This window comes from Dromiciops gliroides, chromosome 3 (assembly GCF_019393635.1).
Source record: "Dromiciops gliroides isolate mDroGli1 chromosome 3, mDroGli1.pri, whole genome shotgun sequence".
Classification (NCBI taxonomy): Eukaryota; Metazoa; Chordata; class Mammalia; order Microbiotheria; family Microbiotheriidae; genus Dromiciops; species Dromiciops gliroides.
Genome location: NC_057863.1, coordinates 300,273,932 through 300,294,522, shown reverse-complemented (window position 1 = coordinate 300,294,522; position 20,591 = coordinate 300,273,932). Strand labels below are relative to the sequence as shown.

Here is a 20,591-nt window from a genome sequence, read left to right as displayed (position 1 = left end):
ACAAAAAACCCCCTCCTGTTATATATTGTCAAGTCATGTCTAAAAATAAAAATGTCTCCATCTACACTCTTGTGTTCATCAAGAGGTGGGTAGCATGTTTTATCATGAGTCCTCTGGGATCATGGTTTGTCATTACATTGATCAAAGTTCCCAAATCTTTGTCTGTTAATGGTACCACCAGCCTGCATTTTTTGTTCTATCACTTCCTCCACCCTCCACCTCCTCATACTTCCTCATACAGCTATTGTGAGATGAAATCTACACTATAGTTAGTTTGTTTGGGACTTGGAATACACATGGATACTAGTCCCACCACACTTGATTTTTTTTTTTAATGCCCATTAAGGTGAGCCTCAATGAAAACTCAGCTGTATTTACCTAATAGTGGGTAATCTCTAACTTTTTTTTTTCTTTTGCAGGGCAATGAGGGTTAAGTAACTTGCCCAGGGTCACACAGGCCGGTGCTTTATCCACTATGCCACCTAGCTGCCCCCTCTAACCATTTTTATATTTCTGATCAAGGGACCCATGTGCTAAAAGTTTTTCCAAACCCCCTCATAGTTCTTTGTCTTAAGAAGACCTAGTGATCAGGAAGAGAGGACTATTCAATTTCGATTGAAGTATTGGGCATCTTTCCACCACTGTGATGTTTATATCATGTCCTTATACTTGGTAGAAATTCTTTCATCCTTTGCCAATTGTAGTCATAATTCTGCACAGTCTTTGATCTTTGGAATTAGCACAACCCTTTCAGGTGGGTTGTGTTTTTTTTTTTAAAGTGGTTAGGAACTTTCTTACCTGCCATACCTTTTGAATGCTAGGTATGTTTTTAAAATATGGGTTAATGATTTAAGACAGTTTAAATGATTCAAATGATCTTTATTACTTCTTTCCCCCTCCCCTTTTAGTTTTGAGTATTGGTGGTGATTTGTGTAGTTAGTTGTAGTGCAATGGCAACCTGGAAGCATGAAACCTTCTGAGGCCTGAGGACAGTTGAAGGGGAAAACGCAGGAAAAAAGGCATTCCTTGTTTCTTCAGAGAATTAAATCTATGCATTCAGTAGCACAGACATTTATCAAGGTATTTACCAGTTGAGGTAGGGGTACAAATATGGGAAAGAAATCCGTGCTTGAAGAGGGAAGATGTAACATACATAGAAACTTTCAGCAGGATAGGGCACTTAACAACTAGGGGTATCTGGGAAGGCCTCATGTAGGAGGTGGCCTACCCGGAGCTGTACTTTTCCAGGAGGTTAGGATTCTAGGAAGTGGAGTTTAAGAGGGGAGTATGTTTTAGGCTTGTGCAGAGCTGGTCCTTTTAACAGTTGGGACATCCCTGCTACTACTTGCTATATAAGAAAGAGCAATCTAACACTTGCTCTGGCTTCTTCCTTGGAATTCCTCAGAATCCCTATATTGAGTAACTGTGTAGGGCAGATAGGTGGCGCAGCAGCCCTGGAGTCAGGAGGATCTGAGTTCAAATTCGGCCTCAGGCATTTACTGGTGTGACCCTGGGCAACTTATTTAACCCTGATTGCCTCAAAAAAACAAAGAAAGAAAAAGAAAAAGTACCTACATCTACTTTGGTTTAGCCACTGGGAAAATTAAAAAAAAAAAGTAAGACACAGTCCTCTCCTTTAAAGAACCAGCATTTATTAATCAACTCCTGTTTGCCATGTTGTACAAGTACAATAAATGAAACAATCCCTCCTTACAAGGAGATTACATCCTAACTAGTTCTTTCATTCTCATTTGGAAGGACCCTCAGATGCCTCCCTCTCTCTCTCACACACACAAAAAAAGAGGGTGGGGAAGAGGCATAAGACATTCTACCCAGGCTTTTTGGGTCTAAAGATTTGGTCAATTTTGTCACTTCCTTAGCAGACTAAGAGTTGTCTAGGTTGGGTGGATCAGCCTCTCCAGAACTGACTTTTTATTTCTTTGACAAATTTAGTTGTTGACCTTTGAAAAATGGTTTGACTTCCAATAGAGTGCAACAACAACGACAACAATTATATAATATAAATATAATATATATAAGCATTTTTCTTTTTAAAAAATGCTAATTACACATTTGTGTACAATAGCTAGAAAACTCAGCTGTTTTCTGGTCACTCCCATGCAAGTTTCAGTGGTTCTTTTCTGCTTGGCTGCCCTAGGGCATTCTGCATGCCCTCTAAACCGCACCCCTCCTCCTCCGCTTTAGGATACAGTATTCTTAGGGTTTTCTTCCTACATCCTACACCATGCTTTGTTCATTTCCTGAGCTGGCTCTTCTAGCACCCAGTGAACTGTGTGGACTTCCTCCAAGGCTCTCTTTTTCCCCCTGTACTTTACCTTAGAGAATACATCTACGCACTGGAGTTCTCAACCTTGGGGTTCATGAATTTGTTTTTAATATTTTGATAACTGCATTTCAATGTAATTGGTTTCCTTTTTGATTCTACTTATGTAAAGCACATGCATGTAGTTTTTTTTTTTTTTGCGGGGCAATGGGGGTTAAGTGACTTGCCCAGGGTCACACAGCTAGTATGTGTCAAGTGTCCGAGGCCAGATTTGAACTCAGGTCCTCCTGAATCCAGGGACGGTGCTTTATCCACTGTGCCACTTAGCTGCCCCACATGCATGTATGTATGCGATTAAACACATCCAGTGGAAAGTCTTAGGGGCTCCACTGGGACCTAAGGGAAAGTGGGCATATACCTATCTCCACTTCAGGGGGTATTGCTGTTTCAGCTGGGCTGGGTTGCTACCCCATGGGTGGCAATTGTTTGGCAATCAAGTAAGATAGTGTATGCATTGTTGCACATCTATAGTACCCTACCCCTGAAAAGAAGACCCGAGTATGCACATTCTCATCTATGTGTTAGAGCCTGACTTGGTCATTATAATCAGGGTTTTTGTTGTCATTTTCACTGTCATTGTAGCAGTAATTGTAGTAGGCAGCTGGGTGGTGCAGTGGATAGAGCACTGGCCCTGAAGTTGGGAGGACTTGAGTTCATGTCTTACCTCAGACTCACTAGCTGTGTGACCCTTGTGTCAGTTAACCTCAATTGCCTCAAACATCTGGGGCCATCTTCAATCATTCTGATATAAATCTTGCCACTGGACCCAGATGGCTCTGGAGGAGAGACTGAGGTTGACCTTGAACAGCCTTTCCTCACTTAAATCCAATTCACTGCAAGTCATGATATCACCTGATGTCATGGTCTTCTTTGAGAATGAAGGACAAACATCAGTAATTGTGTTTATATATATATAGGGCTTTTTTGGTTCTGTGTACTTCCCTTTGGATCACTAAATACCTCCTCCCTACTCTTATCTATGTTCTTTCTTAAGCCATGTAATTTTTCATTATTTGTGAGCCCCAGTCATGCATCTGCTTTGTTTTCCAGTTGCTGTAACTATTGTGTCTGTGGGTTAAATAACTCCATAATAAAACTAAATTTTAAAGTTACAAAATTTTATTCCTTACATCAAGCTACTTTTTTATATAAAGTGAAAAAATAAATATCTAAGTGGTAAGTGCTATTAGGTAAATATAAAACTTGCAGGTATGTCAGTGTTATAAAATATAAACTGATTTCCTTTCTGTCTTTTTCATTGGGATCTATGCCCATGAGTAGCCTTTTTGGGTCTGAGGATATGGACAATTTCAGCATTTTCTTAGCATAGTAAGAGTTTTCCAGGTTGGCTGGATCATTGCATGGCTCCACCAACCAGGTATTAGTGCCCCTCTTTCAACAGCCTCTTAAGTATAGACTTCACATTTTTTATTAGATAAATTGAGTTGTTGATATTTGAAAAATGGTATGAAAATGTTGATATTCACTTTGCCACTCTCAAGTCCCCAGTGTAAACCTTGGGGAGAGGAGCATGTTGTCAGACTTTATAGGTGCTTTAAAAAGCCTTCTTACCCCCAAGTATCTTTCATACTGCTTCATTCTTCTGCTTGTGAAGAATGCCAAGAAATGTTGGTTTTATTTGACTTATCTACATCTTTGAAAATAAAAAGGCTTTGAGCACTATCGTTCATATGCTTATGTGAATTAATATTTATCAGACTACTTTTTCTCAATATTTTTTCATATCTTTAGTGGAAATCCCTTCTGTCTAGAGATTGGGTGCCTTCTGTCTCCAGTCTGCTAATAAAATAACAATAGGTTGGAGAGTGTGTGTAAAATTTGGCATAGCACTCTTATAATGAATATACTAAGAGCATTGCTCTTGGTGCTCTCCTCCACCCCCCCCCCCATTAGGGCAGCGCAGTGGCACAGTGTATAGAGTACTGGGCCTGGAGTCAGGAAGACCTGAGTTCAAATTTTACCTCAGATACTACCTTTGTGACCTTGAACAAGTCATTTAACTTAAATACTAGGCTTCATATAAATGCCCTTCCCTTTGTCTTTTATTCAGTAGTCTAGTACAGGTTGGGTAGTTTACAGAATGAGTATTTTCCAAGTGAGAGAACAGATTGATTCAGAATCACATAACTAGATTCTAAGTCCTTTCTCTTTTATTAAGTACTTACTGTGTTTCAGGAACTCTGCTAAGTTCTGGAAATAATACTAGCAAGAGGTGCTTGCATTTTCATGGCGGGAGAAAGGAGCAGAAAAGCTAGAGGGGGTGGCTGAGAGTGAATGACGAGCTGGTTAGAAGTGGCTGATGGGGTACTTTCTTAAATGGAGGTGCTGTGAAGAGCAGGGAATTCATTTGGAGGAGGGGGTACTAGGATTAGAAGAGTAGGAGTATCTTTGGAGAGAGAAGGCTGCTGGGGGTGTGGTGATGGAAAAATGAGGGGAGTAGCTACATTTGTAGCTTTGGTTGCTACAACTGTTTATCGCCAGAAGTGGTAGTCACAGTGACATTTTAAACTTGATGCTTTCAGAGCTTAAATTTCTCTCTTGCATACAAATGATACATGTAGATAGTGGGAGGGTACTAAAATGAATTCTTTTTGTCACATTTGGGTTTTCAGCTTGTTATGCTTATTAAGGAATAACCATTTTGCCAATATTATTGAAAAGAAAAGATCTCATTTTGCCTGTCCTAGAAATGTTTACATAGGCTTAAAGCTATTGAGAATTCAGGCTGTTCTGGGCCAACTGAAGTTTTCCCTACAGGAAACCTTTCTATTTTTCTGTTCATTCTCTATTACCTTGCATTACTTTTGTTTTCCAGTGTTTTTCCCATTTTGGTTGTGACAAGAGAGCCCAGTTGAGGGACAAATTAAGACATTAATTTTTGGGCCTTTTTCTCAAGTGCTTGTCACTGAGGGAAGGGAATTAAGTACTGTTCTTCTCTTCTCCGCCCCCCCCCCCCCCAAGTGTTTTGACAGGTGTGCCTGTTTGTATCTGGAAGATGTAACTGTCTTGCCTTACGGGTCATTCTTGCATTTCCTTCTCACTCAATACCTCAGGTTCATTTGGTAGAATTTTGAGAAGTGTAACAAATTAGATTCGTGTAGGTTATCAGTCATTAAGGTTTCTTATTTGACCATGCCCTTTTTTTCTGTCTTTTCTCTTAACCATGTCCCCTTTCTCTTTCTTACAGCTGATGGAGATGCCATTCTTAAAGGCCTACAGTCTGTTTTTGAAGAGCAGGCAATGACAGAAACAATTCATTCTTGGGAAGATCATGGATATTTAGCAACCTACATTAACAAAAATGGCAGGTAAGTAAAGTCCTTTTTTTTTTTTTTAAAGTGAGGCAATTGGGGTTAAGTGACTTGCTCAGGGTCACACAGCTAGTAAGTGTTAAGTGTCTGAGGCTGGATTTGAACTCAGGTCCTCCTGACTCCTGGGCCAGTGCTCTATCCACTGCGCCACCTAGCTGCCCCAGTAAAGTTCTTTTTAAAAAATAATTTTATTTTGAACTTAAACATGAAAAAAGAGCTCTTACTCTCTCTCTCTCCATATATTTATATATAAAGAACATAGGATGTGTTCTATATGGAACCATACATCTCCATTTTTTTAACACTTGCATTTGGGAGAGGGCTTAGAGAAAAAAATAACTTCTGCACATTGCTTTTTTAAAATGTCCTGCTTCTCTGTGCTTAATATGTATGCATTTAAGAGTTTTGGTGGCTTCCCCTTTTATTGGTGTCACTATTGCTGACCACCTAAGACCTGAAAGAATAGGATATATTATTTCTCCTTCAGCAAAGAAAGCCTGCAGTACTTTAGAGCAAGCCAGGAAGGTTTCAGGGTTCACAAGGAAGGAAAGATTTCTTTTATTGATTAGTGTTCTAATTTGTGTAGAGTTCCTATACTGTGTACTAAAAGTTACAGACATATCTGTTCTCCATTATACTAATAATCCATTGGATTTGATATCAATGTAGAAATTCCCTGCAACAAATGATTTTGCTATACATTCAGGCCCTTTCAGTGTGACTCCGGTTCATGTCCTCCTATAAGGGGTTCATTCAACGCAACAGGGTCTTTCTTGAGCTCTCTTGATATTGAGTGGATGCTAATGGAGCATTCAGGCTTTTAACTATTATCTCTTCTTGTTCTCACTCTGATCAGTCTCTATATTTTATATTATATATCATTTGTATAAATAACGAAGGTATACTTTTATATCATTAGGGGCAGATAGGTGGTTCAGTAGATAAGAGTGCTGGGCCTGGAGTCAAGAAGACTGATCTTCCTGAGTTTAAATCTGGCCTCAGACACTAGCATTGTGGCCCCGGGCAAGTCACTTAACTGTATTTGCCTCACTTTCCTCATCTGAAAAATGAGCTGGAGAAGTAAATAGCAAATCACTCTACTATCTTAGCCAAAAAAACCCTAAATGGAGTCATGGAGAGTCGCACATGACTGAAAAATAACTGAACAACAACAAAATACCTTTATGCCATTCATCAATAGTTTTTTGCTTATGATAATGTTGTTACTCTGTCACACCTATCCAGAAACATGAAGGAAAAAGCATTTATTAAGAAATATGTGCCAAGCAGTGTTTTAAGCAGTAGGGATGCAAATGGAAAAAACAAGACATGCTCTACTCTCAAGGATCTCATAACTTTGTTGGGGAGATAACACAAGAGAGTTTAGGTGCAGGGTTAATAAAGGAGGACAGCAGTTCTTAGGTGGCTCGACAAATCATATGATAGTGTTTGGGGATTTAGTAGGACTAGCAGTAAGGTAGGTGGTGTAAGGCCTTTGGAGTACCTTAGGATGCATTGGTAGGATAGGGGCTGATGATCTTTAGTCTTAATGGAAGGATTGTAGTTCGTGAACTAAGCAGCCTGGGTAGCCAAATTATTATTCTTACTTTCAAGGGGGGGGGCGGTCTGTGTATAGCCTGAAGTCAGGGGAAGAAGGGAAGAGCAAGCTAGACCTAGGGGAAGTGTGTACCTTTTGGGGGATCCTGAGCTTTCCCTCATGGTATAATTGAGTAGGCAGCATTGCCTGGTGCTGAACCTCACAGTAATGGTTTTGGGATCCTGTATTTAGAGATAGAGCAAACTAAGATACCATCTAATCCAAACCCTTTCAGTTTAAGGATGAGAGAGATTTGAGGTCTTCTCAGAATTTAAGTGACATGTTCCTTCTTGTTATTTGACACAGATGAAAGCGTCTCAAAGACATGATAATTCTTCTATCTTGAGAGCCATTTCTTCTCTTTTCTTGGTTGGTTCCTGTTTGCTACAGTTCTGTCATTCACCTACTGTTTACTGTCCATATAAATCTGATTCGTTTTCACATTTTCCACTACCACCCAAATATAGGTGATAGAAATATTTTTTTTGTTTGTTTTTTGCTTTTGCAGGGCAATGAGGGTTAAGTGACTTGTCCAAGGTCACACAGCTAGTAAGTGTCAAGTGTCTGAGGCCAGATTTGAACTCAGGTCCCCCTGAATCCAGAGCCGGTACTTTATTTACTGTGCCACTTAGCTGCCCCTAATGGTATAAAAATGATAGAAATCTTGATCTCCAACTCCAGTCCTTTTCCAGGCTCCAACCTATACATTTAAGATATTAGGATTTTTCCCATCCTCACCTTAAATCTGTTCTGAAACTTATCTTACCTTCCTCTGAAAACTGTTGTTCCTTGTGATTTCTTTATTTTTATCAGTGACATACCAATTCACACAGTATCTCATATTTAGATCCTTGTGGCATCATAAACTTTGAATACATCATAATCTACCTATTTAGAGGCAGCTAGGTGGCACAGTGGATAGAGTGCTGGGCCTAGAGTCAGGAACATCAGAATTCAAATCTGGCCTCAGATATTAGCTGTGTGACCCTGGACAAGTCACTTTTCCTCTATCTGCCTCAGTTTCCTCATCTATAAAATGGGGATAATAGCCTTTAACTCACTAGGATATTGTGAGGATATAGTCAGATAATATATTTTGCTTTACAAAATGAGAAGTGCTACATAATTTTTTTTTTTTTTTTTGCTGGGCAGTGAGGGTTAAATAACTTGCCCAGAGTCACACAGCTAGTAAGTGTCAAGTGTCTGAGGCTGGATTTGAACTATGTTCTCCTAAATCCAGGGCTGGTGCTTTATCCACTGCGCCACCTAGCTGCCCCTACATAAATGATTTTTGTGGTGCATAGTTTTTTCAATTCGGACTCTTGGTGCATCATTTGGGGTTTTCTTGGCAAAGATACTAGAGTGGTTTGCCTTCTCCAGCTCATTTTACAGGTGAAGAAACTGAGGCAAACGGAGTTAAGTGACTTGCTGGGGAGGGGGGGAGGGGAGAGGGTGATATCACAGCTAATAAATATATGAGACCAGCTTTGAATTTGAATACACTCTATCCACTATGTCACCTATCATTATTATTGTTGTGTCATGTTTCTTTACTTCTTGTCCTCAATCAGTGAATAGTTTCAGTGATCCCCAAAATCAGGTGGCCCTTTTTTCAGTCTTTGTCATCCTTAACCTTAGTAATATTACCTGGGGCAGCATAATGCTTTAAGTCTTACAAAATTCCTTTACCTTTAGAATTTCTTTTGTATGCATTTTTTTTCTATATTACACTCATGTAGGTCTTGATTTCTCATGCACATATTGAATTGGTGTGACAGGATGATTAGTCTGTTTCCTTTCTTTCTCCCTCATAAAATTTATTCTTCATCCTTTTGACAGACTTAGCCAATTAAACCTTTGGGTAGCAAGGTGTAGTGGGATTTGGCCTCTTCAGAATTCACTTGTGTGACTTTTGGCAAGTCATTTAACATTTCTGGGCTTCAGTTTCTTCTTCTTCTTCTTCTTCTTCTTCTTCTTCTTCTTCTTCTTCTTCTTCTTTTTTTTTTTTTAGTGAGGCAGCTGGGGTTAAGTGACTTGCCCAGGGTCACACAGCTAGTAAGTGTTAAGTGTCTGAGGCCGGATTTGAACTCAGGTACTCCTGACTTCAGGGCTGGTGCTCTATCCACTGTGCCACCTAGCTGCTCCCTCAGTTTCTTCTTGAAGGAAGGTCCCTTTCCTTTTCCCAAATCTATGATCTTGTTGACTCTTGAATAAAATTCAGTCTCCCTTGCTTGGCAGTAAAGACTTTCCACAGACTGGCACCGGCCTCCCATTCCGACCTTATCATATCACTTTACTCTCCCTCTGTACACAGTCTAGCCAAACTCAATTATTCTTTGTCTTTGGAACATAACCCTGTGCTGTCTCTCCTTCCCTTTGCTGAGGCTCTGACTAAAATGTCTTCGTCTTTTCACGGTTGAATTTTTACATCTTTTAAAGCCCAACTCAAATACTGTACATTCTGTGAAACCTCCCCTGATTTTTCCCACAACACACTTGGTTTGGTTCTTGTACAGTTAATATGTAGTCATGAAGAAGAAATCAAGGACGATTTCTTCTTCAAATGGAAGAAATCTGTAGGGGATAGGATTGAGGGAAAGGTTAGGAAAGATTTAGTATTAGAAAGAACCCCACTCCTTCTGCCTCAAACATCAGATATTCCAGATATTCCACCACCACCCAGTGAGTCATCCCTTTTAAGGAAGAATAAAGGAGGAAGAAGGAAAAAAAATGAGTTCAGCAAAACTAATACATAACTGAACCTAACAGTCTGCCTATGGTCTTCCCACCTGGGCAAAGAATGGAGGAAGGCAAATTTTTTAAAACTCAGGCTCACTCTATAGTGAACATGTAGAGTTCACTTTTGTGTTTTGTTCTTTTCATTTATATTGTCAGAGTCCCTGTGTGTATGCTTATCTATCTTTCTGTCTATTATACACACACACACACACACACACACACACACACACACACACACACACACACACACACACACACACATATTACACATACAAAATCTGTACAAATATTTCTGGACAAAATTGCCAGTCAGAAAGCTGGCTTGTAAATAAATCATACTGACTATTTTTACTTTTTGTTTTCCCATCATTAGCCTCCTGTGATGCAGAGGCCTTAGTTGTGCCCTCAAATCTCTGAATACTCTTAAATTACCTCTCTGCATTCCTGACTTTTCCTTCAATAATTTTTTAAAACTTACTTTTTAAAATTAAACAATTTTTTAAAAAGTAATAAACATTTTTGTTTGTCGTTTTGGCTTCCAATTCTTATCCCTCCTTTCCTGCTTCTCCCCGCTCCCTGAGGCAGTAAGCAATCAGATATAGGTTATACATGTACAATTATTTAGAACCATACCGTATTAGTCATTTTGTTTTGTTTGTTGGTTGGTTTTTTTTTTTTTTTTGGTGGGGCAATGAGGGTTAAGTGACTTGCCCAGGGTCACACAGCTAGTAAGTGTCAAGTGTCTGAGGCCAGATTTGAACTCAGGTACTCCTGAATCCAGGGCTTGTGTTTTATCCACTGCGCCACCTAGCTGCCCCCAGTCATTTTGTGTAAGAAAACTTGAATAAAAGAAAAAAAATGAAAGAAAGTGAAAAATAGCGTGCTTCAGTCTGTGTTCCATCAATATCAGTTCTTTCTTTGGAGGTGGATAGTATGTTTCATCAATGGTTCTTTGGGATTGTCTTGGATCATTGCATTATTGAGAATAGTTAAGTCATCACAGTTCTTCAAACAATATTGCTGTCTCTGCCCACAATGTTCTCTTGGTTCTGCTCACTTCACTATATATCAGTTCATAAAAGTCTTTCCAGCACCTATCAGATTGGCTAATTTGACAAAAAAGGAAAATAATAAATGTTGGAGAAGCTGTGGAAAAATTGGAACACTAATGAATTGTTGGTGGAGCTGTGAACTGATCCAACCATTCTGGAGAGCAGTTTGGAACTATGCCCAAAGGGCTGTGGGACTGTTCATACCCTTTGACCCAGTGGTACTACTGCTGGGTCTGTATCCCAAAGAGATCATAGAAGAGGGAAAAGGACTCACATGTACAAAAATATTTATAGCAGCTCTCTTTGTAGTGGCAAAGAATTAGTTATCGAGGGAATGCCCATCAGTTGGGGATTGGCTAAACAAGTTGTGGTATATGAATGTAATGGAATACTATTGTGCTATAAGAAATGATGAGCAGGAGTTCAGAGAAACCTGGAAGGACTTACATGAACTGATGCTGACTGAGAGGACCAGAATCAGGAGAACATTGTACACAGTAACAGCAACATTGCGTGATGAACAATGGTGATAGACTTGGCTCTTCTCAGCAGTGCAACGATCCAAAACAGTTCCAAAGAACTGTTTTGTGGATTATCAATGCAGATTGAACCATGCTGTTTCTACTTTTGAGCTGGGTTTTTTTCCCCTTCTTTTTTGAGGTTTTTCCCTTGTGCTCTGATTCTTCTTTCACAATATGACTAATGCAGAAATATGTTCAATGTGATTGTACATATATAACCTATATGAGACTGCTTTCTGTCTTGGGGAGGAGGGAGGGAAGGGAGGGTGGGAGAAAAATTTGGAACTAAAAACCCTATGAAAACAAATATTGAAAAAACTATCCTTATATGTAACTGGAAAATAATAAAATAACTAAAAGCCTTTCCAGGCCTTGTCATCTATCTATCTATATCTTTCTATCTATCTATCCATCCATCCATTCATTCAATTAATTTTTGGTGGGGCAGTGAGGGTTAAGTGACTTGCCCAGGGTCACACAGCTAGCAAGCGTCAAGTGTCTGAGGCTGGATTTGAACTTAGGTCCTCCTGAATCCAGGGACGGTGCTTTATCCACTGCGCCACCTAGCTGCCCCCTGCTATAAATATTTTTGCACAAATAGGACTTTTTCTCTTTTTGGGGGATATCTTTGAGATATAAAACTAGCAGTGGTATTGTTGGGTCAAAGGGTATGCATAGTTCTGTAGTCCTTTGGGCATAGTTCCAAATTGTTCTTCAGAATGATTGGATCTTCTCACAACTCCACAGTGGGTTAGCATCCCAGTTTTCCCACATCTCCTCCAACATCCAGTATTTTCCATTCTTGTTATATTTGCCACTGTGAAGTGATACCTCAGAGTTGTTTTAATTTGCATTTCTCCAATCAGTAGTGATCTAGAGCATTTTTTCATATGATTATATATAACTTTGATTTCTTTGTCTGAAAACTGCTTGTTCATATCCTTTGACCATTTGTCAGTTGGGGAATGACTTGTATTTTTCAAGTTTGACTCAGTTCTCTATGTAATTTGAGAGATGAGGCCTTTATCAGAGATAATTTGTTTAAAAAATTCTTTCCCAGTTTTCTGCTTCCCTTGTAATCTTGGTTACATTAGTTTTGTTAGTGCAAAAACTTTTTAAATGTTATATAATCAAAATGATTTATTTTACATTTTGTTTTACTCTTTGGTCCTAAATTCTCTCTCTCTCTCTCTCTCTCTCTCTCTCTTTTTTGGTGAGGCAGTTGGGGTTAAATGACTTTTGCCCAGGGTCAACACAGCTAGTAAGTGTCAAGTGTCTGAGGTCGGATTTGAACTTGGGTCCTCTTGACTGTAGGACTGGTGCTCTATTCACTGCTCCACCTAGCTGCCCTCTAAATTCTTCCTTTGCCCTTAAATCTGACAGATAAATGATTCCATACTCTCTCTCATACTTGCTTATAGTATCATCCTTTATGTGTAAATCATGTATCCATTTTGACTTTATTTTAGTATATGGTGTGAGATATTGGTCTGTCCCTAGTTTCTGCCATACTATTTTCTAGTTTTCTCAGAGGTTTTTGCCAATAATGAGTTTTTGTTCCAAAAGCTTGCATCTTTGGGTTTATCATATACTAGATTACTATAGCCATTTACTAGTGTAATTTGTACATATTCTATTCCACTTATCTACCTATTTCCTAGCCAGTATCAGATTGTTTTGATAATTACTGCTTTATAATACAGTTTGAGGTCTGGTACTGTTAGATTCAATAACTTTCTTACCTAAAATAGTTAACTCTTGATATTTTAAATGTAATATATCTTCTGTCATTTTAGTGCGATATATTTTTTCCTTACTGGTCTTCCAGCAGAAATTAGCCATATGTTTGAATGAAAGTTTTTTTCCTCACTTTTGCTTGGTTGTGTATCTTGGTTGTGTAATGAATGGCTTAATTAGGGATATGAGGAATGTGGTGTTTTTCTATTACAATTTTCTTTAGAGGGCACTATGGTGAAAATGCCAATTTTTCTTTTAAAAATCTATCCTCATAACTTAAGTGTCTAAGGAGAATATATATACCAAAAATGATAATCTTACTTGTTATACCTAAAACTTATACATTCTCAGAGGAGAACCCTACCTAACTCTTAGCTGTCCTTTAGAAGAAATTTAAAGGAGATTTCCTATGTGAATGAAGGACTAGTTGAACACTTTATAGCATAGGGTTTTGGATAGGAAAAGTTTTAAAAAGCAAAAAGTCCATTCAGTTCACGGAATTGCAAACCATTTCCACCTTTTGTCATGACTTAAATACCAAATATTAAAACTTAATTTTAAAACTTTACATTTTTAATTTTTTTTTTTTTTAGTTTCGCCAGTCTGAGAATTTACCCACATGGATTAGTGTTGATGGATGTACAGAGTTACAACAATGACTTGAAAGGAAGAGAAGAAATTGACAATGTAGGTATTTTTGTTTTTTTATCTAGATAGTATGAAATATAGCTGAAGTACTAGATCTATTGATTTTTTTTTTTCTTTTTTTCAATTTTTTTTTTTTTGGGTGGGGCAATGAGGGTTAAGTGACTTGCCTAGGCTCACATAACTGGTAAGTGTCAAGTGGCTGAATCTGGATTTGAACTCAAGTCCTCCTAAATCCAGGGCCGGTGCTTTATCCACTGCGCCACCTAGCTGTCCCTTAGATCTATTGATTTTTCCCAATTTTTTGTGGCTTGATTTTCTAGCTCCCCTGTTAAAATTAACTTTCAGTTCATCTGTAGCCTACACAAATGGTTTTCTCCCAGTGATGATCTAGGACAGGACTTCTTAAATTTTTTCCACTCACGACCCCTTTCTGCCTGAAATTTTTATGTGACCCTGGGTATATAGGTATATAAGGTATGCATAAACTTTTACTGTTGCCAGATTTTTCATGATCCCCACATGTGCCCACAGTTTAATAAGCTTTGATCCAGGACTTGTAGACAGATCATTCTTCGCTCCCAGCCCCCTTTCAAATTCTCTTGACTTCCTGCTATGGTTGTTTTTTGTCTTAAGCTATTGAGTACACAGATGGATAGGTGAAAACCCAAATTTTATTTACCTTTAATCTTCCTCTACCTCTTTAAACATTGACTGGGGTTATTTGAAGTTAAATCTCTATTTCAGGGGTAGGGACAGGCAGAGAAATGGGTTGGGTTGGGCAGGGTGCTGAATTATATCCGAATTCCAGTGTTTGAATCTTTGAATAGAGTTTTTATGCCTCTTTAAGTCCTTCATTTAAGGCAGAACTCTGTAGACAAGCCTGGGTAGGTGGGCTATAACCATTTGTTTTTTTGTGGGGTGGTGTCTGCCCTAATTCATATCTCTAAGTCCCACTTAAGTCTCATGTTGTGATAGCATGGAATAAAGTCCATGGAAATAACAGCTTATTATAAGTCGGTATACATATCATAGCTGCCTGTATAAATTCCTTTTTCTTTTTTTTGTAGCTACTAAACAAATTAGAAGAAAGAATGAAAGAACTGTGTCAGGGCAGTATTGGAAGGTTAAAACGGTGAGTCTTGAGTCTGTGCTTGCATGTTGTTTTATCCTTTTTTTGTTTTTTTAATGGTATTTGTGTGAATCTTGCTCAAACATGATCTCCCCAACATCTAGGAAAGAACCCGTATTGTTTAGGCAGGCTGGAGAGTAGATAATAACATGAGGTCTCCAGTTATATCTCAGGAAAGTTCTAGGGCTCAGTTGTGTTATAGGAATTTATGGAGTTCTGAGTCAGTCAATCAATCAACATCTATTAAGCACCTACATGTCAGGCATTGTGTTAAGCTGGGGATACAAAAAAACAGGCAAAAAACATCCCATACCCTTTAGCAGTCTGTAATCCAATGAGGTAAATAGAAACCTCAATATAAAAGTCTATATTTTGTACAGTCTTTAGATAATTTTAGTTATTAAAGCAACAAGTAGAGTTCTAGCACTTGTCCCAGTTCCTGAAATATAACACGTGCATATTAAACAGTTGTTGACTTGAGCAGGGGTATGGAAAAATATGAGGATCTGGATTTGAGTGTCAGCTCTGATTCAGTTTTGTGACTTAGTTACTAATCTGTAAATGCTAATTTTGAAACCCCAAAGCTATGGTAGATTCTTCAATCAGGGATCCCAGGGCTCTTGTTTATTAGTTATTATATATGAAGAGATATTTTCTCTGACTTTGTGTGTGCAGATTTTTACTCCCCCTCCCCCCCCAACAGTGATTTACTTGATAAATCAGAACTTTATAAAAAATAAGAAATACTAGAAAGCCACTGGAAATACTGTTGTTCATTTGTCAATGACTACATCTCATTCTTTCATGAGTTAATGAGGCTCAGAGGCAGAATTAGAAGCCAAAACCATAATTACACAAGTTGGAAGCATGAGATGTTTATAAGAACTAACAGGTTATAAAACTGAGGGGGCAGCTAGATGGCGCAGTGGATAAAGCACTGGCCTTGGATTCAGAAGGAGCTGAGTTCAAATCTGACCTCAGACACTTGGCACTCACTAGCTGTGTGACCCTGGGCAAGTCACTTAACCCTCATTGCCCCACCAAAAAGAAATAAACAATTAAAAAAAATAAAGAAAAAGAAAGAAATGGAACATCTTTTTTAAAAAAAATAAAACTGAGAAAGAAATAGGAGAAATTCGTGGGTTTTTTAAGTTGTGCGTGGAGAAAATGGGTTAGAAATGCAAATTGTCTTCTGAAAACTTTTGAAGGGCAGAATTTTAAACATTCTCCCTCATACTTTTATTTAGTAAGAAAGCTTGAAAGTTAATTTAAAAGAATTCAACTCTATTAAGCGTGTTATTTTAAAAATAATACTGAATGAGAGTTCAGATAGTAAAATTATTTGATATTACTGTTTCTTTTGACCAGGGCCCCATATCTTTACTTGCTTAATTTTATACCTATTCCAGCAACTCCCATGCAATGTCTTGCAAATTGTTAAATGTTCAGTTAGCAACTTGTAAATGCAAAGTTTTTTTACACATAGTTTATTTCTCTGCCACCTTCCCAACGTAGATCCTTTATCAAAACAAGAGGTTAGAACCCACCTTCACTTTCAGCTCTTCTTTGTGGCTGTTTCCCTTTCTAAAATAGATGAGTTACTTTCCATTTTTCTCCCTCATAGTTTTGGGACTAACTGGTCAGTTTTGTAGATCTCTTTGCAAGGTTTATATCCTTAAATGCAAAATTCTGTTTTTTCTGTAACCCACAAATAAACCCTTATGTACCTCAGCAGGTGTTAATAATAAATAGAAAAACTGTTGTTTAATAGGTCAATGCAGATACCACATTTGACTTCATTTTTTAAAGCATTTATAGTGCTTTAATGTTTAAAAAGAACTTTACAGATAATCTCATTTTATTCTTTTTTAAATAGTATTTTATTTTTTTCCAGTTATGTGTAAAGATGATTTTTAGCATTCAGTTTTATAAGATTTTGAGTTCCAAATTTTTCTCTCTCCCTTCCCTTCCCCCTCCCCAAGACAACAAGCAATCCAATATAGGCTATACATGTACAATCACATTAAACATATTTCTACATTAGTCATGTTGAGAAAGAAGAATCAGAACAACAGGGAAAAATCTCAAGAAAGAAAAATTTTTTAAAAAAAAGAATGATTCAGTTTGTATTTAGATTCTACAGTTCTTTTTCTGGATGTGGAGAGCATTTCTATCATGAGTCCTTTGGAATTGTCTTGGATTATTGTATTGCTGAGATCTAAGTCTATCACAGTTGATCATCATACAACATTGCTGTTACTGTGTACAGTGTTCTCTTGGTTCTGCTCATTTCACTCAGCATCAGTCCACTTAAGTCTTTCCAGGTTTTTCTTAATTCTGCCTGCTCATCAGTTCTTTTTTAAAAAAATTAACTTAATTTTTTTTTTTTTTTTGGCAGGGCAATGAGGGTTAAGTGACTTGCCCAGGGTCACACAGCTAGTTGTGTCAAGTGTCTGAGGCTGGGTTTGAACTCAGGTCCTCCTGAATCCAGGGCCAGTGCTTTATCCATTGCACCACCTAGCTGCCCTGCTCATCATTTCTTACAGCACAATAGTATTCCATTACATTAATATACCACAACTTGTTTAGCCATTCTTCAATTGATGGGAATCCCCTCAATTTCCAATTTTTTGCCTACACAAAGAGAGCTGCTATAAATACTTTTGTACATGTGGGTCCTTTTCCCTTTTTTGTGATCTCTTTGGAATACAGACCTAATAGTGATATTACTGTGTCAAAGTATATGCACAGCCCCATAGCCCTTTGGGCATAGTTCCAAGTCATTCTCCTGAATAGTTGGATCTGTTCACAACTCCACCAGCAATGCATTAGTGGTCCAGTTTTTCCACATCTTCTCTAACATTTATTATTTCACTTTTTTGTCATATTATCCAATCTGATAGGTGTGAGGTGGTTCTAACTTTATTTTAAAATCTGGTTAAGAGGGGCAGCTAGATGGTGCAGTGGATAGAGCACTGGCCCTGGAGTCAGGACTACCTGAGTTCAAATCCAGTCTCAGACACTTAACACTCACTAGCTGTGTGACCCTGGGCAAGTCACTTAACCCCAATTGCCTCACTTAAAAAAAAAAAAAATCTGGTTAAGGATCTGTTTTTTGTTTCCAAGGTAGACAACTGTCCCTTTATTGTGATCATAGAATATCAGAGCTGGAAATGACCTTGGGTCATTTGAGTCCAACCTATTTATCAGGAAGTTTAAAAGGGTAGTAAGACCAGGCCAAGAAGCATTAACATATAGTGTAAGCTGCACCTCTCTCCCCTTCCCCCTTTACTGTCCTTTAAAGGAAAAAAAAATCATTGAGGAGTGGGAGAAAAATGGATCAGTACTGGTTCTAAGCATCTTTGGATTTATATCTGACTATTGGAATTCTCTCACCTTATTGCACATGTCTTCCATGTTATAAATGATCAGGGAGTTCTCTCCTTCCAGCTAGGTGGAGCAGTAGGTAGTCAGACTTATATTTGATAATCAGGAAGTCCAGAGTTCAAATTCTGTCTCATACTTGTTAAATGTGTGAACCCTGGGCAAGTGACTTCACTCAGCCTCTGTTACTCCATCTTCAGAATGGAGATAATAACATCTTCACAGGGTTGTTATGAGGATTGAAGGAGAAATTATATAAAATACTTTGCAAACTTCAAAAGGTCTTTATGAATGCTATTTGCTACCAAGAACATCAACTCAGGAACAAGACAGTGATACTGTATCCAGATGATAGTACTTGGCCTGATAAGCATTGACATGGAATGATCAAAAGATAGTTTTTGGGAAGAGCACCTACTGTCGGGACACACATGCTGGGCCATGCTGCCTATGGCATGATTGATTTCTAGAAGATGAGAGACATGAGTGTTTTGTAAAAATACAGTCCTGGTCTAGGTTGGAAAGGGAGGGACCTGGCCATTTTTCTTCTTCTCTCTTGAGTATCAGAACTCCCTGGGGAGCATGGGTATCTAGTAGTTGTGGGTGGTGGACAAAAGTATCATTTAAAAACTTTAAAAAATATTTTTTGGGGTTTGAGGAGTAAAAGAGTTTTTACAGACCTTTATTGCTAAGAATTATAATTGACAGTCTAGAGATTAAGGTAGTTTCTATAAGGGGATTAAACATTTATTTAGTGCCTAATGTGTGCACTTTACAAATAATATCTTATTTGGTCCTCAACAATCCTAGGAGGTTGAAATTATTATTCCTGTTATACAGTTGAAGAAACTGAGGCAGATACAGGTTTTAGTGACATGCTCAGATGGACAGCTGGGTGGTGCAGTGTATAAAGTACCTGGCCTGGGGCAGCTAGGTGGCACAGTGGATAGATAGAGCACTGGCCCTGAAGTCAGGAGGACCTGAGTTCAAATCCGACCTCAGACACTTAACACTTACTAGCTGTGTGGCCCTAGGCAAGTCACTTAACCCCAATTGCCTCACCAAAATAAATAAATAAATAAATAAATAAATAAATAAATAAATAAATAAATAAATAAATAAATAAAGTAACTGGCTTGGAGTTAGGAAGACTCAATCTTCCTGAGTTCAAATTTGGTGTCAGAGGCTTACTAGCTTTGCTTTATCCACTGCGCCACCTAGCTGTCCCTCATAGTTGTTGTAGAAAATGGAGTTTCTGTACAAAAAAGACAAAAAAGAGTTTTTCTGTTAATGTATAGTTTCTATCATGTATTGTTTTCAAGAGTTAGTTCTGTCCTCTGGAAATTCTTTTTTCTTTGTGTGTGTGTGTGTGTGTGTGTGTGTGTGTGTGTGTGTGTGTGTATTTACTTTTGGTCATTATCCCTCTCCTGGCTTAATCGAGATTTAGTTCTTAAAAGTTTCTGTAGAAAATGGGGCCATTTGTTATTTGGAGTCTGCACATTTCCTGGGTGCAGAAAGGGAAGATGGAACAGATAGGATATTTGTTTCTTGTTTTTTTAGATTGCCGGCTCTTGTACGAGGAGGGAAAATTGATAAGTATTGGCCCACGGCTGATGGACGCCTGGTGGAATATGACATAGATGAAGTTGTGTATGATGAAGATTCACCTTATCAGAACATTAAAATTCTGCATTCCAAGCAGTTTGGAAATATCCTTATCCTCAGCGGGGATGTCAGTAAGTATTTTTCCCCCTCAATCAAGACTGGCTGAAATGATGGTCCCTTTTTGTTTTGGAATTACTAGATAGATATTAATTCAAGTTTACCTTCAGAATGTTGCTGCTGTAAACTTATGTAAAAGTTTTCATGTATCTAACTAAAATAGTTTAACATTTTAAAATGAAAGCCTTTCATTCTTGAATTGCTATTGCCTCTGATTTTTTCTTATGTTATGCAAAGCTGATGGGTAAGTAGGAATTTTCATGTCATACCCACAGGCTTGAAAAAATCATGGTACTTGGTACGGGGTCTATATTTTTAAAAATGTCGTAATAATGTACTTTGAATACCATATTCCCTTCCCATTAATCTGACCTTTTTGCATACTA

The 20,591-nt window shown here is 38.1% G+C and overlaps 1 protein-coding gene across 1 annotated transcript in view; it reads left to right on the top strand.

Moving 5' to 3' along the window:
* The window catches only part of SMS (spermine synthase), a 70,644-nt gene that overhangs the window by 19,682 nt on the left and 30,371 nt on the right, over positions 1 to 20,591 (top strand). The window contains exons 2-5 of the mRNA XM_043996119.1: positions 5,553 to 5,673; positions 13,916 to 14,009; positions 15,038 to 15,102; positions 20,044 to 20,219. Of these exons, the coding sequence (XP_043852054.1) occupies positions 5,553 to 5,673; positions 13,916 to 14,009; positions 15,038 to 15,102; positions 20,044 to 20,219 (456 nt within the window). The remainder of the gene's footprint in view (positions 1 to 5,552; positions 5,674 to 13,915; positions 14,010 to 15,037; positions 15,103 to 20,043; positions 20,220 to 20,591) is intronic.